The sequence below is a fragment of the Nomascus leucogenys genome, chromosome 10 (assembly GCF_006542625.1).
Source record: "Nomascus leucogenys isolate Asia chromosome 10, Asia_NLE_v1, whole genome shotgun sequence".
Lineage (NCBI taxonomy): Eukaryota > Metazoa > Chordata > Mammalia > Primates > Hylobatidae > Nomascus > Nomascus leucogenys.
The window spans coordinates 2,268,769-2,293,801 of NC_044390.1; the positions used below are offsets into that span (position 1 = coordinate 2,268,769).

The following is a 25,033-nucleotide window of genomic DNA, read 5'->3' on the forward strand; positions in this document are numbered from 1 at the left end:
CAAAGGCTGCCAGGCCGGGGTGCTAGCGCGGTGAGGCGCACGCGCAGTGGCCGCGTCCGCGCTCGAGCGCTCCGGGTGGGGCTGTGAGCCCAGCGCTGAGAAAAGGGAGCTGGAAGACCAGTGTGGAGCCTGAGCCAGCTGGAGAGGGGCCCGGTAGGATGTACGTGTGATTAAGCGCTCTGGCGCCCGGGCTTTCTCTTTCCCTTTCTGTTTCGTCTCTCTCCGCCTTGCCCTGTCTTTCATTCGCCATTTATTGAGCGCCTGCTGTGTCGGGCACTGTCGTAGGCCCTGGGCACACAGCAGTGAACAAGCAGACAAAATCCCCACCTCATGGAGCAGCATTCTAATGCGGGAGGAATTCAATAGGAAAAAATTAATAATAAAGGACACTGATGCATATTGGGAAGTAATGCGTATTATCAAGAAAAGCGAAGCAGAGTATTAAGATCATTCTTTCAGTTCTTCATTCTTTCAGTTATGCCCTCTGAATAGGGAAAAAACACAAGGTGCACTTTTTTTTCTGTTATCTCAACGACAACTAATCATAACAGAAGACTTCTCTGACCAAATATATGGGAGTTTCCCACACATCCCAAGCAAGCAATGAGTTCGGTGTGTTCTGCAGCGGACACCAGCTGGGTGCCCTCCAGTTCAATTCCGACGCTGTCTACTTGGAGATGGGTCAGATACCATTCGCTGAGGGCTCAGTCCCCAAGCCTGCCTCCCCCTTCCCACTAGTCACAAGTCCAGCCTCTGGAGCATCTGACCTCACCAGCTTCAAATTGGGATTTTCACCACCCCCTCTTTGCGGTTCGATATTTTGCTAGAGTGGCTCACAGAACTCAGGAAACACTTATGTTTACTAGTTTATTATAAGGGATATTACAAATGATATAGATGAAGAGATGCATAGGGCAAGGTATAGAAAAAAGGGTGTTGCACCTTCCAGGAACCTCTACATGTTCAGCTGTGTGGAAGCTCTCTAAACCCTGCCTTTTGGGAGCTTTACAGCGGCTTCATTACATAGGCATGATTGATTAAAATCCCGTCCCCTCCTTAGGGTTGGGAGTGGGGTTGAATGTCCCAACCTTCTAGTCATGCCTTGGTCTTTCCATAACCAGTCCCCATCCTGAAACTCTATAGGGGTTGCCAGCTATCAATCAACTCATTAGCATACAAAATGAGTTTATACTCTTACTTTGTAGTTTCTAAGATTTTAGAAGTTCTATGTTAGGAAGATCAAATATATATTTCACAATATCATACTCTTATTCCTATTCTTCAGTCTGTCTTTGAAAATATTTTATAAACTCCTATCTCTAGTTTATCTCCCAATCGTGTACCATCCCTTCCAAAATCCTGTTATGCCCTTCAATTGCTTCATTTAATTGTCTGACCAAAGTTGTCAGTGACAAAGAGCATCACAGAAGCTGGGAATTTTATTTGAGGAAATAATAAAAAATGCAACTATGATATCAGCAAAAAATACTAACTGAAACTTTTTTTTTTGAAACGGAGCCTTGCTCTGTCACCCAGGCTGGAGTGCAGTGGCGCAATCTCAGCTCACTGCAAGCTCCACCTCCCAGGTTCATGCCATTCTCCTGCCTCAGCCTCCCGAGTAGCTGGGACTACAGGCACGTGCCACCATGCCTGGCTAATTTTTTTGTATTTTTAGTAGAGACGGGGTTTCACCTGTTAGCCAGGATGGTCTCGATCTCCTGACCTCCTGATCTGACTGCCTCAGCCTCCCAAAGTGCTGGGATTACAGGCATGAGCCAGCGAGCCCAGCTGAAACACTGTTTATAATAAAATGTTGAACATAAACAATATAGCTACTGTCACGGGTAGCAACTAGATAGGGCTTGTATCAAAGGTGGTAAAGAAAACAGTCTCGTATTTACCAGGACAGTCCTAAAGAAAGGCAGATTTATTAGAGAAAGTATGAAAATACATTGCAAGGTTGCAACTGGCAGCACAGGAGAGGAGGAGCTGTCTGCAAAGAGGCAGGAGCTGGAAGGGTTTTATAGGGTCATCCTGGAGAGAGCTGTTGTTTGATTAGCCATCTCTCAGAACAATTGTTCATCGTTCTTCCCCACTGGGGCCCCTTCCTCATTGTTGCTTACTTATCAGGACTCCACAGCTACAAGTAGAATAGTCAAATAAATAACAGTATGTTGTAAACCAAAAGGTATTGGAGACAGGTCTCAATCGATTTGGAAAGTTTATTTTCCCATGGTTAAGGAAGCACTCACAGTCTCAGGAGGTTCTGATGACGTGTGCCCAAGGTGGTTGGGGTACAGCTTGCTTTTATACATTTTAGGGAGATATGAGACATCAATCACTATAAGATGTACAGTGGTTCAGTCACGTAAGGTGGAAAAATCTGAGCTGGAGGCTTCCAGGTCATAAATAGATATGGGACAAAAGGTTGCATTCTTTTGAGTTATTGATTAGCTTTCCACTGAATACACAATTTAGTCTGGCTCCGTGAATCTGCATTTTTACATAAACAATAGCTCTAAGGAAGCAATCAGATATGCATTTCTCTCAGGTGAGCCTCATAGGGATGACTTTGAATTCTGTCTGTTGTCCAAAAGGAATTTCCTTGTGGGCAAATTGTGAGGGAGGTATGTAGCTTTTTATCTTTATAGCTATCGTATTTAGGAATCAAATGGGAGGCAGCCTTGCCTGACATAGTTCCCAGCTTGACTTTTCCCTTGGCTTAGTGATTTTGGAGTCCTTAGATTTTTTTTTGTTTTTTGAGACAGAGTCTTGCCCTGTTGCCCAGGCTGGAGTGCAATGGTGTGATCTCTGCTCACTGCAGCCTCCGCCTCCCAGGTTCAAGCTATTCTCCTGCCTCAGCCTCCCAAGTAGCTGGTATTACAGGTACACACCACCACACCCGCTTAATTTTTTTTTTTTTTTTTTTTATCTTTAGTAGAGACGGGGTTTTACTGTGTTGGCCAGGCTGGTCTCGATCTCCTGACCTCGTGATCCACCTGCCTCGGCCTCCCAAAGTGCTGGAATTACAGGCATGAGCCACTGTGCCCAACTGGAGTCCTGAGATTTTCCTTTCACATCTATCTGATTGAAAACTATACAATTTTTTAAAAGAATAATCGCATGGCAATGAAGCAACATGTAAAAATACTTCTTGTGTTAAGGTTTCTTAAAGGAGGAACAAAGCTGATAAAATTGCATTATGACTGCAACACTGGAAAACTGTTCCTAAAAAGTAAAAGGAACATAATCCACAAAAATTGTAATTGGGTTGTGTTTGAGTGTTGAAATTGTTAGAAATAAATTTTCGGGCTTTCTTTTTCATCCTTTTTCCCGGTTGCCGCTTGCTGTCCCGGTCCACGCCAGCGCCCAGTGCGCCTCGTCGCCATGCCTCGGAAAATTGAAGAAATTAAGGACTTCCTGCTCACAGCCCGACGAAAGGATGCCAAATCTGTCAAGATCAAGAAAAATAAGGACAACGTGAAGTTTAAAGTTCGATGCAGCAGATACCTTTACACCCTGCTCATCACTGACAAAGAGAAGGCAGAGAAACTGAAGCAGTCCCTGCCCCCTGGTTTGGCAGTGAAGGAACTGAAATGAACCAGACACACTGATTGCAACTGTATTAAAATACTAAAAATCCTAAAAAAAAATAATAATAAAAAATAAATTTTCGGTGCCACAAAAGAAATAGCATTCGAACAGAAATTTTCTCAGCAAGGCAATTTTACTTCTATAGAAGGGTGCATCTTGTGGATGGAGCAATGGTGAGAGCACACCTGAACAAGGGAGGGGAAGGGGTTCTTATCCCTGACATAGCCCCTACTGCTGCATCATTCCCCTATTGGCTAGGGTTGGACTGCACAGTCTAACCCTAAGCTAATTCCGATTGGCTATTTTAAAGACCGCAGGGGTTAAGAGCCAGAGTGGTGGGGTGAGCAGGAAAGATGGTTATGGAATAGGTGACTAAAGGTGACTTAGGTTAGAGCAGGTGACCAGGGGTGACTCAGGATGGAGCAGGTGACCAGGGGAACAGATGTGAACTACTGATCAGAACTGGCAGGGAGGTTGTTTACTGAAACTAGGGGCAAGGAGATGAAGAGAATGAGGAAGTTAAACTTTAAAATGGAAAACAAAGAACTGAACATACTGACATAAATTCTTTGAGGAGAAACTTAGAACTCACTGTATTTAACAAAATTATGATTGATAGCTTCCCCTTGCTTTTTCAAAACAGACAAGCCTTGTTTAAAATTTTAAAATAAGGCATCAGTAAACTTCCAGGTTTCTGCAGTCTTTTCGATATTCCACAAATGTGTGAAGAGAGTAGGAATCTTTATGAAACCACCTTTGCAAAAACTCTATCAGTGAGAAAAATTATTACAGTAAACTGAGCTAACCCATCTATCTTGCCTTTCCCTTAATTATTCCTGGGCTATAGGGCTGAGCTAACTTTGGAAGACATTTTTGCTATAGTTTAAATAACAGGCTTTGCCCAAAACTCAATTGTTTTTGTAAAGCTAATGGGAGGCCATCAGTCTGGGAGGAGAAGAGTCTGGGTCCTGCTAAGGTGGCGCCATTATTCAACTGTCAGCCATTATTCCAAAGGTTATAAGATATGCAACTTTCCCAATTACTACTGCAAATGACATCACTACTGTAGAACCTCAGATTGGCCTTTTGAGATATCTTTTCAGGTTTTTTCATGTCTGACACCCATGGCTCCACCTGGACCTGATGGTTCCACTTGGACTAACCAACCCAGCTCCTGTGGCACCACCCAGAAGCAATTCAGCCCACACAAGGAGAGCTTTGACCCCCTATGATTTCATCTCCAGCAGCAAGCACCTGTTACCTGGCCACTCCCACCCCTTCCCCCAAACTGACTTTGAAAAACCTCTAATATAAGAGCTTTGGATGAGATGATTTGAGTATGAACTCCATTTCCCATGTGGCGTGGCCAGCCTCGTGTCTATTAACCTCTTTCTCTACTACAATGCCATGGTCTTTATGCAGTGGGCAGGAAGAACCCCTTGGGCGGTGGTTACGTTTAGCTGAGGAGGCTAGGTGGTAACATTTTTTATTTTTAGCCATTATCTCTTAAGCTTCTCCTTTTGGTACAACCTTCTACAAAGCTTGGTAAGAGTCACTAAGTAAACTTCGATTTGCTTAAAAACCACATTTATTCTTTGTCTCAGGTGAGCAGCAACTATTTGGGCTGGTGGCGCAGAGGTAAACGAACTTACCAAGACAGCTGCGGGTGAAGAAAGGCAGATGTATTAAAGACAGTATCAAAGTATGTTATCAGGGAGCAACAGGCAGAATCAGTGGAAGAGGGGCTGACTGCAAGGAAATGAAGGCTTGCTGGAGATTTTATAGGATGGTTCCTGGGCTGACTGATAACGCCAAGGCAGCAGGGAGCTAACCTGCATTCTTCTGTCACCTGAGGTATTTGACGATAAGTGGATGCGCGCGTTTGATGATAAGCAGGAAGTCTGTGAGTTATGTTCATTATTTGCTCAGGAGGGTTGTATGTCCTGGGCCACAAAGAAAAGCAAGGCCATAGCTTATCTGCTGCCTTTTTTTGTTTATATATCCTGGACCATGAAGAAAATGCAGATCTATAGCTTATTTTCTTTATCTCTTTGCTTTCCCCTGGTCCCACCAGCCTGACTCCTTTTCCCTACATAGGAATCCACATTGTTCCCAAATGGGTAATCAGCAGACATATGTCTACCTACCACACCCAAGTTTAACGTAATTATCTAAATGGAAAATCTTGAGGAATAAAGATAAAAAACCCTCTAGCAGGCACAGCAGCTCATGCCTGTAATCCCAAGTGACATAGGAGTTAAAAAGAAATTATTTAGGCAGATAGTGAGGGTAAGGAAATCCTTGGTAAGGTTTTCCTTTTAATGAAAAGCAGCCCCCAAGTCATTTCTTTTCTAACAAAGAGCAGCCTGAAAAATCAAGCTGCAGACATAGATAAGCAAGCTGGAAGCTTGCACGGGTGAACGCCAGTAGCTGTGCCAATAGGAAAAAGCTACCCGGGGGCCAGGCATGTCCAACATCACAGCTCCATCTTCCCTTTTCTTTGCTCACGTGTACAGTAAGGAACATACAACGTGGCCCGGCCAGGTAGGGACCCCATCTGCATAATAAAAGATTAGGGTAGGGCAACCAGCTTCTGATTGGCACATCTGGTCCAACCAATCTTTGGGGCCTATGTAAATCAGAGACCACCTCCTGAAGCCAGTCTATAAAATCCTGGGCCCTTCGCCACAGACTGTAAGTCCTACTTGGGAGCCCTTCTCTCTCTGCAGGAGCCAGAGCTGTTCTCTTTTCTCTTTCACCTATTAAACCTCCGCTCTTAAAACTCACTTGTGTGTCCGCGTCCTTGATTCCCTTGGCATGAGACAACAAACCTCAGGTATTTACCCCAGACAACAATGCAGCTTCACCAGCATTTTGGAAGGCTGAAGCAAGACGATCACTTGAGCTCAGGAGTTCAAGACCAGCCTGGGCAATACAGTGAGGCCCCCATCTCTACAAAAAAAAAAGAAAAGAAAAATTAGCTTATGTGGTGGCATGCACCTGTGTTCTCAGCTACTTGGGAGGCTGAGGTAGGAGGATCGCTTAGGCCCAGGAGGTTGAGGCTGCAGTAAGCCATGTTTGTGCCACTGTGGCAAGCCAGATGTCACAAAAGATGAACAGGCAAGCCTCTGTTAACAACTGCTCCAGCACTGACTAAACGGTTAGGTTAAATATTAAAGGCTGAGAGAGCCAGCACCCTAACACAAAGGCTGATGATTTGAAGCATGACAAGATAATGAAGAAGGCCGGGCACGGTGGCTCACGCTTGTAATCCCAGCACTTTGGGAGGCCAAGGCAGGCGGATCACGAGGTCAGGAGATCGAGACCACAGTGAAACCCCGTCTCTACTAAAAATACAAAAAATTAGCCAGGCGTGGTGGCGGGCGCCTGTAGTCCCAGCTACTCGGAGAGGCTGAGGCAGGAGAATGGCGTGAACCCGGGAGGTGGAGCTTGCAGTGAGCCGAGATTGCGCCACTGCACTCCAGCCTGGGTGACAGAGAGAGACTCCGTCTCAAAAAAAAAAAAAAAAAGATAGTGAAGGAATGGTCACACTCCTCATACCAGGATCCATTTAGGATTAAACAAGTTTTATTGGGGGTCTAAAGGAACTCCCCAGACCTCCATAACTTAGTAGGAGACAAGATACGGGTAATTACCTTTGGCACTTGGACCCATCCAGAGTAAGTAAAATTACTGAGGCTCCAGAGGAATGTCCCCAAGACTCAGACCTTAGTTATAGATTAGAAGAAATTAATCACTTGTGTCTTTAGATGAATGCACACTTACATGTAGACATATAGCTTAGAAGGTAGATAAGCACTGGAAAACTTTGTAATTTTGAGTTGGTCTGGCAATATTTTTCTGGCCCTCTCCCTGTACCCGGTTACAGAAATAAAACTCTCTTCTTTCACAGTTCGTCAGCGTCTTGTTACAGGGCTGCGAGAATAAGCAGCCTGACCTTCGGTTCAGTCCAGGAACACCACTGCACACCAGCTTAGGTGACAGAGTGAGATGTTGTCTCTTAAAAAAAAAAAAGTCCTCAGAGAGAGAAGGCCACATGTATTTTGTCCTCAGTTGTCACAAGGAAGATGCAATACATTTATTTTTCTCCTGGATTAGTACTGCAGAAAAGCCTTTTATCCTTTTTCTTTTTTGGCTATGGATGTCTAGTTGCTCCAGCACTGTTTGTTGAAAAGGTTATACTTCCTCCGTGGAAATTTATTATTATAATAATACACAGATTTTAGGTCAGAAAAATTGGGGGAGGTGCCCAAGGTCACTCAGGGAGTAAGTAGCTAAGATTGGGTTAGAACCCACTTTGTTGTTGTGTGATTCCTTGCTTGGATTACTATGCACAACAGAGTATGGCCCACCTCCCCACAGTTGATCTCATTCAAGTGATAATGGGTGATCCTGAAATAGAAGGAATCTGGCAGAAGCATGGATATGGCTGGGGGTAACAGGAGAGGGAGCTGCTGGAGTAACTGCCTGTGCTTTGGCACAGGAATGTGTACTGGGAAGTGGCTGACAAAGACCTATGGATTCCATGGAATGGAGAGGCTAGCTCAGAGCATTCTCATACTCTTAAAAGGAAGAAACTGGAAGCCACCCTCTAAGAGGACCCTGAATGATCCCTGCCTCTTAGTACTTATACTCTTGTGTAGTCTCCACCTACTTAGACTCACAGCTGATTTTGTGACCAAGAGTATAATGGTGTATGACTTCAGAGGCTTGGTTCAGAGTCAGAAGTGGCCATTTATCATCCTCTAAATTTCTCTTTGGCAGATTAATGAATGTGAGAAAGTAAAAATGGTATAGACGAAAGTTAGCCTGAGAGATGGCTGGCTTTGTACCTGTTTGGTCCTTTTCCTTCCTTTCCTCCATAAGCAAATACTGAAGCATGTACATATAGACACACTCAACACAGTGGGATGTTAAAGGGAAACTAGAGCCACTCGCCCCTTCCCAAGATCAGAGAACATAGGAAAGATGATGACTTTTTGCATCTACCCTCTCCTCTTGAACTCACAACACTGTCCTGAAACACAAATAAGGTCAAGTAGGATAAATCTACAACTGTCTCCTCAACTGTCCGCTCACAAGTGTGAAATTCAACCATCCTTGCTGAAGTTGTCTCTTAATATCAGTCATCAGCAATAACCAACCTCTGAGCTTTGCTTATATTATTAAATCATTTTATTTGACCCTCAGGACAAAGCTGCAAGCCCAGCATTACATTGTTCCTTTTATGGACAAAAAAAAAATAAATAAATAACTGAGATAGGCATGAAGAAACTAATCCATGGCTGAAATGCTATTTGAATCCACATCTGTCTAACTCTAAAAGTGTGCTTTCCACCACATCACTGCGCCTGCAAGGAAAATGCAGCCTCTACCCTCTCCTGAAGAATGTGTAAAGAGGCAATATGGTGTGTTTTGGAAAAAGCATCTTTGCAGAAAGAAAGCATTAGCTTCAGTCATATCAGCATCCTTATCCAGCAGCAGTAGCATTATTTTACATGTATTAGCTCAGTTACTCCTCTCCAACAACTCAATGAATTAGATGCTACAATCATCCTCACTTTCAAATGTGGAGACCGAGTCACATCTCTAAGACTGGAGTTCAGGCATTCTGGCTCCAGTCTTAGAGATGGTTAAGGGTTCACACTCTTAACCACTTAATACACCATAGAGCTCACCAGGTCTGAGGGAAACAGGATCTAATCAAAAGAGTCACTCAAGACTCCGGGCCTGACTCAAGGACAAACTGTTCCACCTCGGACAGGGAGGGTTTCCGCATTCTGAGACCCAGCATAACAGGCCCTGACCGGCATCTGGTACTCGGACTCCCGATCATACTGGGTCACACTGGCTCGAGATGTGTAAAGTCCAGGGCTTCTCACACTTGATGACACCAAAGCCGCCTAAAAACAAGAGAGAATTAACAACTACCTATGGCGGTCTGATATTTGGCCAAGAGATGCCGCCCCATAAAACTCCTTTACATCTTTATTACGTTTTTATTTTGCGTTCTCCTTCATAACCCACATTTAACTCACCATAGATGTAACGTTTAAAATTAGTTACCAGATACACTCTTACGCTTCCAAACTTTAAGCTTCCTTCGAAACCTTCTGGTAAAACTGTTGTTCCACGGAAATGGGAACGTAACAGATGAGGGAATCTTCCACAGCCGCACACAGTTGTGTATCCACCGCTAAACGGTCCCAGTCACACATTCAACGACCCAGGCGGAATCAGAAGCTACCACCACACACCGTCACAATCACGCACACACAGTGACGGCCCCTTGCCCACTCGGTCACTCGCCCACAATCTCTCGCTAGAGAATCACACGCAGATAGCACACCCAGCACCACAGACCCCAAGAAGCAACCCAGGGACTCAAACACACGCACAGCACTCCTCCGCGCACTGCGCAGGCACGCCTGCGTCCGGCTCACCCCGAAACATCGCGAGATCCGGCTTCAAGGCCGGGCTGCTGCCTTTACGCCTAGAGACTATGTTTCCCAGAAGACACTGCGGCGCCGGCCCTATCATGGCGCAGCATCGGTGTGCTTTGTGCGCCTGCGCCATCTTCCGGCTGCGCACGGCGAATCCACCGGTACCGTGGTGGAAGCGCGCCTTGGGCTGCTGGGGGCGCGGCCGCGGTGACAGTTGGAGCCGAGGAGGCGGCAGGTGAGGGGTTCCGGAGCTTTCCAGGCGCTCTGAGGTCCAGCAGGAGCTGGTGCCGCGGCCGGTTGGGTCTTAGGCCTGAGAAGAACCCAGACGTCTCGCCCCATCGTCGCTCTATGGCTTTACCGGCGTGAGACTACATTTCCCGCCGGCCCTCGCGGTGCGCGCCTGCTGGCGCCCCCTTTCTGCTTCCAGCCTCATAGCCCAGGTGCATGGACCCCTTAGGTGGGTGCTCCGGGGTCTCCGACCCCCTGAAATGGCGGATGTTTTGCATTCGCTGTTATGCGTGCTTTTTTTTTTTTTTTTTAAATCTGAGAGGAAATCTTGTTTCATGAGGTTTTCAGGAGTTGCAAGACCCCAGAAGATTTAGAACCGCTAGTTTAGAAAAACTTATATTTGGGAACATTTTATATGTTCAAATTCTATGTCCAGCAATGGGGAAACACTTGAGTGGATCACAGGGCATCCTTTGTAAATAGGATATCGTGCAGTTAATACAAATAATTCTTATAAAAGTGGTCATAAGGAAAAGCTGTCTATTACATCATATTAAGCAACATTCATAATTATTTCACTTACACGTTACTTAGAACCAAATGTTTGTAATGCAATAGGCACTTTATATACTTCTTTACAAAATACTTATTGTTTAACAGTGAGCTCAAGAACTGGTTAAATGACAACACTGCGAATACTTGGGTGTTTTTTCTTCCAATTTTTTTGTTTTGTTTTGTTTTTAGCCTGTGTGTTAGTGAGTGAGTTTGACTTCTTTTTGCTGAATGGTCTCAAAGGATTCAGTAGTTAATATCTTTGCTTGTCAGTTTTTGATAGTCATTTTTGATAGTCACTTGGCATCCCATTATATGGCTGTGCCAAAAATGATTCAACCTCTTGGCTACTTGTGGACTTGCCTACTTATGTACTAATTTTCAGTTCTCTTATTTAGCAAATATTATTGGACATGCAGCTTTGTGCACTGCTGTGTCTCTATGGAAGGACACATTTATGTGCTGATAATGGAGCACTGGGCGTGCTGCGTGTAATTTGTCTCTTACTGTTCCTTCCAACTCTATCCCATTTGTTGATGCAAGGCATGCTCCATGAAGTGGCATCCACAAAGCCTCAGTTTGGGCTGTAGAGCTTTTTGTAAATTTGGCAGTTGGGAAAAGAGCCAGGTAGACTTTCAAAGGTGTTATATTTGCTGCAGGAGAGAGTTAAATGGCCTAGTCCTGGAAAGGCTTTATTCTAGGCTGGGGCTATGCAAATTTTGCAGGACATCTATGCTCCCTGGCTTGAGGGAAGCCCTCCTTGTCCTTGAGGTAACATGTGGGTCGCAGTCACTAGAACAGCCCTCAGCATCCCTGTCTCAGACTTCCATCTGCAACGAAACAGAACCACTGGATGTTTAGAGGAAATGGGAGGGAAACGACCACTGGTTCCCCTTCTCCTTGCAGCAGCTAAAGCTGGTTTCCTGGGGTTGGGTGAGGATCCGTTTGCCTCTCCTCCCCCCTCATTTTCTTGGTGGGCAGAGGGCAAGCAGGTGGGGACTTTTAACTCTGGCATTCTAGGAGCTGTGAGGCAAGCCTAGCCTCTCATGTTTGCTCTTTCCTCCCCCAGCTCTACCATCGCAGAACTCTGCCCTTCCCTAAGAGAGGAACCAGGAGGAGGACCTATCAGCCCTTCAAATTCTAAAAGTCATGTCCCTTGTGAGTTTTTAAATCCCATAAATATTTGCTTTCCTTATCTTGAAACTTTCCACCTGGGTTCCATTCAGGAATTTGGTTCTCAGACTTTCCCATTTTAGGGAATAAAAGGAACAGGCAGGAGTCCCTTCTCCCATTGTCCTCTCCTCTCGGACAAATGCCCACAGATTTATTCTCTATAGCATTCTGCATCTCCTGATGGTTTTCGTCTGCTAGGAGGAGAAGCTCATTTCCCTGTATGAAATGAGAGCATCCTTTGTAAGAACTGAAGTTTGAAGAGATGGAAATGAACGCTTAGGAGCAATCACATATAGAAAAGCAGGGGAGGTGGTGTTGGTTTCAATTTCAGCGCGTGGTACCGTATCCTGCTTTGGGAATGATTAATGATTGGATATGTAATTGAGGTTTGGCTGGGAATCCATCAAAAATTTGATGCCAGAATTAAAGTCTAGTTTGACGTTGAACAGAGCATTTGAATCTGGGACATCCTCCATTAGTTTCTTTAGCTTAAGAGGAAGAAAAGTACAGAGCTGAGGATGGTGAGTGATGTAGCAAGTGAGATGATCAGCTAGGCGGGTGAGTGATCAGGGCTTGGAAAAGCCTTAGAGATCTGATCCAACCCCAAGATCCAAAATAAGAGGATGTTTGAGTCATTCGTTTCACTTGATAGAAAATTGTACACTCAATAAAAGTGATCTCCACGGTTTTTCCCATGAAGAAAAAGGCTTGTGTTACGTTCCAACGTAATGATGAACTTCCATCTCCAAGAAATTCTTGAGTTACATGAAAATCCTGTATCTAAGATAGAAAACATGTTTCCATAATTAAAAAAAATAAAATATTTGGGGAAAATCCATCAGAACTATTTTTTGTTGTTATTGTTATTCCAAAAGATAGAAATGATAGGTCTCACCTTGAGAATTTATTGTATGCCAAGTACAGAGTGGGCAGTGTGCTTTATTACACTGTTTCTTATAATAAGGAAAACTCCGTTTAGCTTGATTTTAATTTTCATCCCAGACCTTCACACAGAGCATTGATTTGCTGTTAAAAGGAGTGTTTGAGAACATTTGCTCATTCTGTTTTACTCATACCCATTTCTTCTGTCACCTTTCACATTCAGTCCCACCCTTCTTGTTCAACAAAACAACCCCCCTTCCTGCAAAGACCTGCCCCACCTCCTTTCATCCCACTGTGAACCATTGAAATACATATGTATCATACATGCCTGTCATTCCAGGGGTCAGAATTGTTCAGGGATGTGGCCATAGTCTTCTCCCAAGAAGAATGGCAGTGGTTGGCACCGGCTCAGAGGGATTTGTACAGAGACGTGATGTTGGAGACCTACAGCAACCTGGTCTCACTGGGTAAGGTGATCTCGTCTGTTAGTTTGGAGGTTATCCTTGGGCATGTTCCTTCCTGATCAGTTTTTGGATGCTTTTCAGTCTTATGACTGGTTGGTCATTTTTGAGGGATTAAAGGGCAGCGCTGTTGGCTGAAGCTGCATCTTCCCCTACCCTCAGGCAACTGTCCTATCTTCCTCTGGCACTTCCTGCAACTGCCTCTCCTGCTTGATGACCAGGTCCTGGATCTGAATTCTGGAGCCCCCACACCATAACCAGGTGGCATGTTTCTTCTCATCTCCAGGTCTTGCCATTTCCAAACCTGATGTGATCTCCTTCCTAGAGCAAGGCAAAGAGCCCTGGATGGTGGAGAGGGTGGTGTCTAGAGGCCTGTGCCCAGGTGAGTGAGGTATCAATGGGAAGGTAGCAGCCACTTCAGGTATCAGGTCAGCTGGAAGTAGCCCTTTGTCTTAGAAAATCTTCCCTTCAGGTTGCTACATTCAAAGCTCATGTCTTACGTGTTGTTTTCCTCAGCTTGTCAGCAGCATTCGACAAAGGTGGCTGCTCCTTCCTCCTGAAACACTTAAAAATTCAACCTGGATTATAGGACTAGATTGAGTACAAATATGGTGGTTCCTAAGGAAAGTGTTTTGTCTTTGGAAAGATGTCTGTATCTTTTGACCATTTTTCTTTTTTTATTTATTTTAATTTTAATTTTTTTTAACTTCAGGAGGCAAGTGCAGGTTTGTTAAATAGGTAAACTTGTGTCATGGGGGGTTGTTGTACAGATTATTTCATCACCCAGGTATTAAGCCTAGTACTCATTAGTTACTTTTCCTGATTCTCTCCCTCCTCCCAACCTCCATTCTCTGAAAGGCCCGTGTGTGTTGTCCTGCTCTGTGTGTCCATGTGTTCTCATCATTTAGCTCCCACTTATGAGAACATGCAGTATTGGTTTTCTGTTCCTGTGTTAGTTTGCTTAGGATAATGGCTTCCAGCTCCATCCATGTCCCTGCAAAGGACATGATCTTGTCCTTTGACCATTTTTCTAAAGGAATTTGTATCGGTTTGTTTGAATTCTGGAGTCAGTTAACAAATACTTATTAAGCTTTTATTATGCACCATGGAATATGCCACAGTATACATTGATGAGGCAGGTGGCATTATCCTCGCTTTCATGGAACTTACACTGCAGTGGGAAAATAGACATGAAATCATACACACACGCGGACACGAGCTAATATGTGAAAGAAAAAGATCAGGTTCAGTCAGGGTGCATGGTAGGGCCAATGGCCTCTTCAAGGATAAGGCATTTCAACTGAGACATGGAAGGTGTGATGTAGCTGGGGAATACCAATTGTAGCCAATGAGTGTGAAGGACCTCAGCAGGGAGCCCTTGGTACCTCTGAGATAATGGATGGCCCTTGTGGCTGAGGTCAGTAAGCAAAGGGAGGAACACAAAGAGATACACTAGGGGCTGGGCATGGTGCCTCATGCTTATAATCCCAGTACTTTGGGAGGCTTAGGCGGCCAAATCACTTCACCAGCCTGGCCAACGTGGTGAAACCTTGTCCCTACTAAAATCACAAAAATTAGCTGGGTGTGGTGGCACATGCCTATAATCCCAGCTACTTGGGAGGCTGAAGCAGGAGAATCGCTTGAACATGGGAGGCGGAGATTGCAGTGAGCCGAGATTGAACCACTGCACTCCAGCTGGGGCAACAGAGAGAGACTCTGTCTCAAAAAGAAAAAAAAAAAGATACCCTAGGAAAGGCAACCACATTAAGAAGTCTGGGTTCTGCACTGTGGGCAGAGGGAAAGCAGTGTAGAAATAGAGCCAAGCCATGATTTTATGGTCCACCTGGAGAGGATATAAATATTGTGCTTCTCACAAGTTATTCACCTGCTAGTTTCAGAAGTCATTGATAGTTTTCTCTTGGATCAGATATGATTAATAGTTACAAAATAGTGATTTTTTAAAAAACTTTATTCTTTATTAGATCACATACTCCTGTAAAGAAGAGCTTTCTCCCTTTCACCATTTGTTTCTTCATTTATATCATATGGATTAATAGTAGGTGGCATATTTTTTCTCATCTCCAGGTCAGAATAAAATAAATCTTATTTTATCCTGTAACAGATTATTACCCATTATCATTATTTATCACAACGTTCATATTTTTCCAAATTTGGCCAGTGACACCCTTTCAAACTGGCTCCAGGGTTCTTTGGACATAATCCCCCCCTCTTTTTTTATAAGCACGTTTTTAACTTTTTAAGTTTCAACAATTCAGTAAAAGCTAGTTAACATAAATACAGAACAAGTCCACACAATTGACATCCATGTACATAAATGCAAGAATACCAAACCTCACATGAACCAAAAAGTATCAACTCTTACAATGTTGACTATTTAGCTATGACTAGTAGGTCATAAATCTTCGCATAAGCAAGAGTACACATTCAAATGTTTTTTAAAACTAAGAATAAAACAAGAATTTTATGTTTCTAAAGGGAGAAGCATAAAAGTCAATCTGTCGGCTGGGCACGGTGGCTCACGCCTGTAATCCCAGCACTTTGGGAGGCCAAGGCGGGCGGATCACGAGGTCAGGAGATCGAGACCATCCTGGCTAACACGGTGAAACCCCGTCTCTACTAAACATACAAAAAAAAAATTAGCCGGGCATGGTGGCGGGCGCCTTTAGTCCCAGCTACTCGGGAGGCTGAGGCAGGAGAATGGCATGAACCCGGGAGGCGGAGCTTGCAGTGAGCCGAGATCGCACCACTGCACTCTGGCCTGGGAGAAAGAGCAAGACTCCGTCTCAAAAAAAAAAAAAAGTCAATCTGTCGAAGAACATAAGGATGTAATAGAAAAGAGATTTGAGTGGGCACAAAGTTAGTACATCGTGTTAATACTTTTACATATTAAAATCCCTCTGCAGCCTGTAGTCCCAGCTACTCAGAAGGCTGAGAGAGGAGAATCACCTGAGCCTAGGAGTTTGAGGTTGTAGTATACTATGATTGTGCCTCTGCACTCCAGCCTGGGCAACAGAATGAGACCCTATCTCTCAAAAAAAAGAAAGAAAGAAAAATCCTTTGGAGGCAAACTTTATATAGAACGTTTGTATATGGTTTTTTTTTAAGTCGTCAGTGTCATACTTAAACTAAAATGCAGATTGTGCTTTTGTCTCCAAACTGATTGTAATACTTTTGAGTCCAATCAAAACACCTCAGAAACATCCAGTTACTGTTGACTACAATAAATGTGACACGCTGACAGAATTTAAGAGGGTACAATTTTTCACTGGTGAGAGCAGAAAAAGCTTGGTAATTCTCAATAATGTTGGGATCACTGCAGTGAATAGATCTGCAAAACAACATATCTAAAACCCAGACAAATGTTGTAAATACTGGTTCTGTTTAATAAATGACCAATGTTTTTATAAAAATACTTAACATAGAATTCCCTCCTGCTCTTTCACCCTCAATAAATGCTACAAAGTGCATTCACAAAGAGCCATATTAAGATAAAACTACTGCACAAAATATACCACTCATATATACTGAAATGAGTAGTATCACACTGGAGTTTAATTGTGCACATTTTATATACAGTATAGCAACATCCTTAGCCAGAAGTCTCAACAGAATTATCATGAACATGTTTAAGGGTTATACACATATATCAATTTAAAGTATGAAAAGGTACATTTGAACTTAATGGCAACATTTAAAAATGATATCCTTGTTAGCACATCAACTTGAATCTTTCTATGATGTACGATTCAGCAAATTAGGACAGAATCAAATTCTCAGCAAAAAGTACTTTGAGGCTGGGCATGGTGGCTCACGCCTGTAATCCCAGCACTTTGGGAGGCCAAGGCAGGCAGATTGCTTGAGCCCAGGAGTTTGAGACCAGCCTGGGCAATATGGCGAAACCCCATCTTTACAAAAAAACACAAAAATTAGCTGAGCATGGTGGTGCCCACCTTTAGTCAAGCTATATCTGAGTCTCTTTAAGTCAACTGGGGTTGGTTGCTATAAGTACAGTAAAACTTGCCACTGTAGCTGAAATCATGTACCAGGTAGAATCACAGTCCATTATACCATTCAGATTTTTCATGCAGTTTGAATAATCAGCAAAGTATGTTGCTCTAGAAGGACCTACCCTCAATCGACTGGCCTAATCCTCTAAACAAGGAAAAAAGCCCTTCTTTTTCCAAGGTCACCTTTAAGAAATGAAAAGGTTCAGGTAAATGAATGACATTTAAGAAATTTAAGAAATGTCATTCAGTTGATAATGGGCTTCAGCCATGGTGTTCAACTAAACTTCAGATATAAAAAACACCATGATGTTCAGCTAAACTTCAGTTATAAAAAGCTTCACAGAGGAAGACAGCAGCCATGTCATTCTAACTTCTAGCAGACACATGAGAATAGCTGCCACTGTACCAGCATATTCCCCTGGCTCATTCTCCTGCATATCCTCCAGGCACTGAGGCAGGTTGCAGATCCAATCACACACTTCCTCCATCACTTTTATTTTTATTTTTTAAAACTGCGGTAAAATACAAGATTTACCATGCTAACCATTTTCAAGTGTACAGTTGAGTAGTATTAAGTACATTCACACTGTTGTGCAACCATCATCACCGTCCATCTCCAGAACTCTTTTCATCTTGAAATCCCCATCATCTTTTTAAAATTCACTCTTTTGGGGGCATAATTTATGGTCAATAAAATGCATTTTTAAAATGTAGTATTAATAAGTGATGACAAATTTATACACCCACATAACCATCACCTCAATCAAGAGAGCGAACATTTCCATCAACCCAAAAAGTTCCCTTGTGCTCCTTCCTGCACAGTCCCTCAAACCAATGATTTGCTTTGGTTTCTGTCACTCTATATAGAGTCTCACAGAAACATTTATTGTCTTAAAAAATATAGTTCAATAGTGATTCTGACCCACACCAACTCTTTTTTTTTTTTTTTTTTAAAGTCTCCCTCTGTCACCCAGGTTGGAGTGCATTGGCATGATCATAGCTCACTACAGCCTCTAACTCCTGGACTTAAGCAGTCTTCTTTTCTCAGATGGGACTACAGGCATGTGCCACTGCAGCTGGCTAATTTTTAAAAATTATTTTGTAGACATGGGGTCCTGCTGTGTTGCCCATGCTGGTCTCAAACTCCTGGCCTCAAGTGATTCTCCCTTCTTGGCTTCCCAAAGCACTGGGATTACGGGCATGAGCCACCATGCCCAGCCCCACACTAACATTTTAGAATCACTTTTATAACCTCTCTTATTACCTCCCTCATCTCATTTATGTTATTTTCCTTTCACTGTTCTACTGTTCTACTTGTCCATTTTCTAACTGCTTAGCTACATTCAAGATTTAATAGGCATTGAGTCTAAACCCTCCAGTTCTTATTTTAGTTCCTTTATCTGGAAAAAAAAAGAAACCAAACATACTCGCTTTTTTCATTCTTTCTCAGTATTGGAGTCCAGATATGATACCAAGGAATTATCTCCAAAGCAGCATGTTTATGAAGTCGAATCACCCCAATGGGAGATAATGGAAAGCCTTACAAGTTATGGTCTTGAGTGTTCAAGTTTCCAAGATGATTGGGAATGCAGAAACCAGTTTGACAGACAACAGGGAAATCCAGATGGACATTTCCATCAAATGATCATCAGACATGAAGAAATGCCCACTTTTGACCAGCATGCATCCCTTACTTTTTATCAGAAAATTCATACTAGAGAAAAACCTTTTGGGTATAATAAATGTAGAAAAGACTTCTGGCAAAAGGAACTCCTTATTAATCATCAAGGAATTCATACTAATGAGAAACCCTATAAATGTAAGGAATGTGGGAAGGCCTTTAAATATGGCTCACGACTAATTCAACATGAGAATATTCATTCTGGTAAGAAACCCTATGAATGTAAGGAATGTGGAAAGGCCTTCAATTCTGGTTCAAATTTTATACAGCATCAGAGAGTTCATACTGGTGAGAAACCGTATGAATGTAAAGACTGTGAGAAGGCCTTTAGTCGAAGCTCACAGTTGATTGAACATCAGCGAACTCACACAGGTGAGAAACCCTATCAGTGTAAGGAATGTGGCAAGGCCTTCAATCGGATCTCACATCTTAAAGTACATTATAGAATTCATACTGGTGAAAAACCCTATGCATGCAAGGAATGTGGGAAAACCTTTAGTCATCGTTCTCAGTTGATTCAACATCTGACTATTCATACTGGCAAGAAACTCTATGAATGTAAGGAATGTGGGAAGGCTTTTAATCAAGGCTCAACTCTTATACGACATCAGAGAATTCATACTGGTGAGAAACCCTATGAGTGTAAAGTATGTGGAAAGGCCTTTAGAGTGAGCTCACAACTCAAGCAACATCAGAGAATTCACACTGGAGAGAAACCCTACCAATGTAAGGTATGTGGTAGGGCCTTCAAACGGGTCTCACATCTTACTGTACATTACAGAATTCATACAGGTGAAAAGCCATATGAATGTAAGGAATGTGGGAAGGCTTTTAGTCATTGCTCACAATTGATTCATCATCAGGTTATTCACACTGAGAAAAAGCCCTATGAATATAAGGAATGTGAGAGGATCTTGAGTCATGATTCAACTACCGTTCAACCTCAGAAAATGCATAATAGAGAAACACATGTGAATATAATAAATGTAGAAAAGCCTTCCATCAGCAGTTACCCCTTACTAATCATCAGAGAATTTATGTTGGCAAGCAACCATACGAATGGAAGTAATGGGGAAAGCCCATTAGCCTAGGCTAATCACGACTTACTTCTCCCTCTTGGAGAAAGACTTTAAGAATGTAATGCCAGTGACAATGCCTTCATTCAGAGGTCATCCTTTATCCTAAGTCTGAAAATTCATATCAAAGAAAATTTTATGGATGTAAATTGTTCAGACCATAATTGTCAAAGAAGCAGGGAAAGGTTGGAAGAAATTTTATTTCTAACACATTCCAGAATCACATTTTCTAACCACAGTGTAGTAATTTTATCAAGAGCAAAAGTTTTAGTTTTCTTACAAGTTAAAAAAAAAGCCAGATTATCATTTGCTTAACAAAGAAATAATTCAATTACTATAAATGGTAATGAAAAGAATGAATTGAGAGTTTAACATGCCAAGAGATGTGAAATGTGGCCAAAGAGATGTGAGGGTAAGGGGAAAGCCAAAGCTACACTGGAGGAATTTTTATAGCCTTTGAATGCATGCATATACATGAAAATCTGAAAGATAAACTCATAAGCACTAAACATGCTATTCAAGACTACCAAACATCCAGGCAGTGACAGAAGAAAGTAACAGAAAATGATGAAATAAAGAGACCATCTTACAATAATCTCGGTTTTAGTTTCTTTCTGATCCAGAAATAACCTAAATTTAGGAGAATATTTCTTAATTTCCACGTTGTTACATTGTTCTATGTGACGGGCACAGACAACCGTTGGTTGCCATCCCAGCAGCCATACCCAATTCCCCTTGTTATTGGCAGCATCTGTGTCTTACCTTAGACTCTGAGAATATCAGATGCTAATTTTCCAGTCTCCTGTGCAGCACAGCATGGCCAGTATTTCCCAGTGTTGCTCAGTGGAATCTGCTGGGGCTTCTGGGAAAGATTTTCCTCATTCAGAAGAGACAGGTTTATCATGAAGACTTCCTCCTCTCTCACTTCCTGCTTTTAAACATTTTTATATGAGAACATGATGCCTGAAGCTGCTGCAGCTATCTTGGAACCAAGAAGAGAAAAAAGTGGACCTCAGAGAAGCTGACCCAGAGCCTCAGAAGACTCAGCTACTAGGCCAGTTCTGGAACTGCCTTTTTGATGCCTTGTTATGTAAGAAAAATAAACCTTGATTGCTCAGTTACTTTTAGTTGGATATTTTGTAAATTCGCAGCCAAAAGCATCCTAAGTGATACAATATCTAATTTAATTTTATTACGGTTGGTAAATATGGCCTGAAGTTATCTACTTTTTTGAATTTTACTCTTTTTTTGGAGATGGAGTCTCGCTCTATCACCAGGCTGCAGTGCAGTGGCACAACCTCTGCCTCCCTGTTCAAGCGATTCTTCTGCCCCAGTCTCCCCAGTACCTGGGACTACAGGTGCGCGCTACAATGCCCAGCTAATTTTTGTATTTTTAGTAGAGATGAGGTTTCACCATGTTGGCCAGGATGGTCTGGATTTCCTGACCTTGTGATCCACCCGCCTCGGCCTCCCAGCACTTCCTGTAAGTGCTGGGATTACAGGCATGAGCCACTGTGCCGCCCAGTTTGACTTTTGTGTGTGTGTGTGGTTAAATACAAGATGAACATTGAAAAAATATGTATTCTGCATTTTTGGATACAAGTTTCTAAATAAGTCCATTAAGCCACTAGATTGCAATGGTAAAAATCTCCATGTTTTTATATAATTTGGTATGCTGGATCAGAATTTCCTAAAAAAATTTTGCCAACACCTTGAGTTTCCAGACATTTATGCTTTTTAATTTATATTCTTTGACTTACAGGGACATACTACTAACCCTCCATGAATTATACCTTTATCTTTACATAATATCCCATTTTGCCTAGTGCAGGGTATAAAAACCAAATCCAGCCTGCTACTTGCTTTATAAAGTCTGAGCGACACATTGCATTTATGGTCTACAACTGCTTTGGCTTCATTACAGCAGAGCTGAGTAATTGCCACAGAGACGATATGGCCACAACACCTATATTTACTGTCTGGTTTTTTTGTTTTGTTTTTTGAGATGGCATCTCAAACTGGACTGCAGTGGCACAGCCATGGCTCACTGAAGCCTCAGCCTCCCATTCATGCAGTCCTCCTACCTCAGCTTCCTGAACAGCTGGGACCACAGGCATGTGCCACCACGCTAGACTGATTTTTTAAAAATTATTTTGTAGATACAGGGTTTTCTTATGTTGCCCAGGATGGTCTCAAACTCCTGGGCTCAAGCAATTCTCCCACTTTGGCCTCACAAAGTCCTGGGATTACAGGTGTGAGCCAATGCACCTTGGCTTCTCTGGTTTTTTAGTTAAGTTTGGGCCAGGCACTATGACTCCTGCCTGTAATTCCAACACTCGGAGGCTGAGGCAGGAGGATCACTTGATACCATGAATTCTAGACCAGCCTGGGCAACAAAGGGAGACCCTATCTCTACAAAGAAATGGAAAAGTTAGCCAGGTGTGGTGGCATGTGCCTGTAGTCCCAACTACTTGGGAGGCTGAGGTGAGAGGATCATTTGAGCCCAGGAGTTCAAGGTTGCAGTTGAACTGTGATCATGCCATGTACTCCAGCCTGGGCAATGGAGCAACACCTTGTCTCAATGTTTACTCTTATTGAAACATTGGAATGGCAGATGACTTGCCATTGGCAAACTCGTGTGCTATGAGCCAGAACCATAGATTTCTGAAGATCAGTCTCCCCACATTCTATTGTAAGCCTTCTACCCATATGGTAATTATGGCCCTCCTTGCTTTTGATGCTAAGAGCTGTCACCTGGCTGCCATTATTCTGAGATCCTATCATTCCCATTGCAACTAGAGAGCCCAGTTCCTTAACAGCACCTCTTGCAGCCACCTCTCGCCTAGGGGACAGCCACTATCGGCCATCTCCATGACGCTTGTTCTCCCTTCTTGTATATCCACTTCTTTTGATCCCGTCCTCATTTGTCATGGCCATTCTGCTATCTTCATTTTATTTAATGAGAACCAATGCTTTTTCCAAGCTTCAAAAACTGTTCCAGCATCCATTAGAAGCATCTTTTTTCCCTTGCCAGTGTCTGAATCCTGTCATACAGTGACCCCATAGCAAAAAACTCTCCCCTATTCAACTTTGTATTCTACCCAATGATGCAGCAGTCTCAGGATCTCCTCCCAGGTATACTCTTCTGGTTCTTGCTTGTACATGTTAGCCAGGTCCTAAAGCTCCTTTGGTGTCTGAATCCATTTCTTACCACAGCAGTCCCAGAACTTCCTCAGTTTGGGATTGCTGAAATTTGACCCATTATTGATTTGGGGGAAAGATACTGTGGAAAGAAAGCATTGTTTTAAAGGGAGCATAGAAGGTATAGGGAAATCTGGGGATTTGAGCAAGGTGTGCAAATGCATGTGCTAAGAAGTCTACATCCTGACTCAGAGTTGCCACTTCCTCCCCACTAAGTCTTTCCTCTTAAGACTGAAAGCAAAACAAGGGTACCTACATTTATCACTTTCATTCAACACTGTCCTGGAGGTCACACAGCAATTGCAATGAGAAAAAGAAAGAACAGCATAAAGACCAGAAATGAATAAACTGTCTATTTGCAGGTGACATGACTGCTTATGAAAAAAATCTTAAGGCCAGGCGCGGTGGCTCATGCCTGTAATCCCAGCACTTTGGGAGGCTGAGGCAGGCAGATCACAAGGTCAGGACATAGAGACCATCCTGGCTAACACGGTGAAACCCAGTCTCTACTAAAAATACAAAAAAATTAGCCGGGTGTGGTGGCAGGCACCTGTAGTCCCAGCTACTCGGGAGGCTGAGGCAGAATGGTGTGAACCCGGGAGGCGGAGCTTGCAGTGAGCCGAAATCACGCCACTGCACTCCATCCTGGGCGACAGAGCAAGACTCCGTCTCAAAAAAAAAAAAAAAAAAAAATCTTAAGAAATCTGTATAACAACTCCAAGAATAAGTGAAATGTTCAAGACGATGCAAGATAAATGTACAAAACGCTATTTTCATGTAAAAGTAGCAAACAACTGGAAAAGTAAAAGACAAACCAATTTACATATTGTGAAAATGTCTATGAATAAACTTAAGAAAATACATTCAAGATCTCTATACAGAAAACTACAGGGTATTTCTGAGAAAAATTAAAGGAGACAAATAGAAGTTATGCTAAGGTTACAGACTGGAAGTCACTGCTGTTAAGTGTCAGTTCTCTTCAAATTTGTCTACAGAGTTGATGCAATCTCAATTATAATACTGACAGGCTTTTTGGTAGGAACTGACAAGGTGACTCTGAACATTTATTAGAAAATGCAAATAAGCTAGAGTAGTGAGGCCAATTTTTATTTTATTTTTTAATCCAGAAAAGCATCACCAGGATTTTTTTTTTTTTTTTTTTAAGAGACAGGGTCTCATTCTGTCAACCTGGCTGGACCGCAATGGTGTGATCACAACGCACTGCAGCCTTGAACTCCTGGGCTCAAGCGATCCTCCCACCTCAGCCTCCTGAGTAGTCAGGACTACAGATGGGTGCCACCATGCCCAGCTAATTTCTAAATTTTTTTGTAGAGACAAGGTCTTGCTATATTTCCCAGGCTGGTCTTGATCTTCTGGTCTTAAGTGATCCTCCTGCCTGGGGCTCCTAAAGTGCTGGGATTATAGGCATGAGCCACCATGCCCAGCCTAGAGGAATTTGTTAAAATAACAACAAAACTGGAAGACTTACTACTAAATTTCAAGACTTCCTCTAAAGCTATAATTAAGACAATGTGGAACTACTGAGAAGACAAATAGATTGATCAAACAGATTATTTCAGAAGTGTACTCATGATAAATAATTGATTTTTGCAAAAGGTGCCAATAACAACGTAAGGGCGAAAATGAAAGACATCTCCCAAAACTGGTGTCACTATGGGTCAATAATATGGGG

The 25,033-nt window shown here is 42.8% G+C and overlaps 1 protein-coding gene, 1 long non-coding RNA gene and 1 pseudogene across 5 annotated transcripts; 2 read left to right on the top strand and 1 right to left on the bottom strand.

Annotated features, from left to right (window-relative positions):
- Positions 1-57: 57 nt before the first annotated feature.
- LOC100603726 lies at positions 58-3,653 on the top strand (annotated as a pseudogene). 2 transcript variants are annotated; one of them, XR_001114179.2, is made up of 2 exons: positions 58-160; positions 3,367-3,653. The product of XR_001114179.2 is annotated as a 60S ribosomal protein L38 pseudogene, transcript variant X1 (transcript). The 2 variants fall into 2 exon arrangements; XR_004031901.1 differs by having other exon boundaries at positions 58-153.
- LOC105738335 lies at positions 3,370-10,059 on the bottom strand. Its single transcript, XR_004031902.1, has 3 exons — positions 9,682-10,059; positions 9,294-9,518; positions 3,370-3,451 (listed from the first exon to the last, which is right to left on the bottom strand). It is a non-coding gene; the product is annotated as an uncharacterized LOC105738335 (long non-coding RNA).
- Positions 10,060-10,064: 5 nt separating this feature from the next.
- Positions 10,065-21,374, top strand: ZNF582 (zinc finger protein 582). 2 transcript variants are annotated; one of them, XM_003277254.4, is made up of 5 exons: positions 10,065-10,515; positions 11,908-11,996; positions 13,234-13,360; positions 13,641-13,736; positions 18,833-21,374. In XM_003277254.4, exons 2-5 carry the CDS (start codon positions 11,988-11,990, stop codon positions 20,152-20,154), a joined length of 1,554 nt encoding a protein of 517 aa, XP_003277302.1. In that variant the 5' UTR covers positions 10,065-10,515; positions 11,908-11,987; the 3' UTR covers positions 20,155-21,374. The 2 variants fall into 2 exon arrangements, with proteins under 2 accessions (XP_003277302.1, XP_003277303.1); XM_003277255.3 differs by having other exon boundaries at positions 10,065-10,293.
- Positions 21,375-25,033: the final 3,659 nt, after the last annotated feature.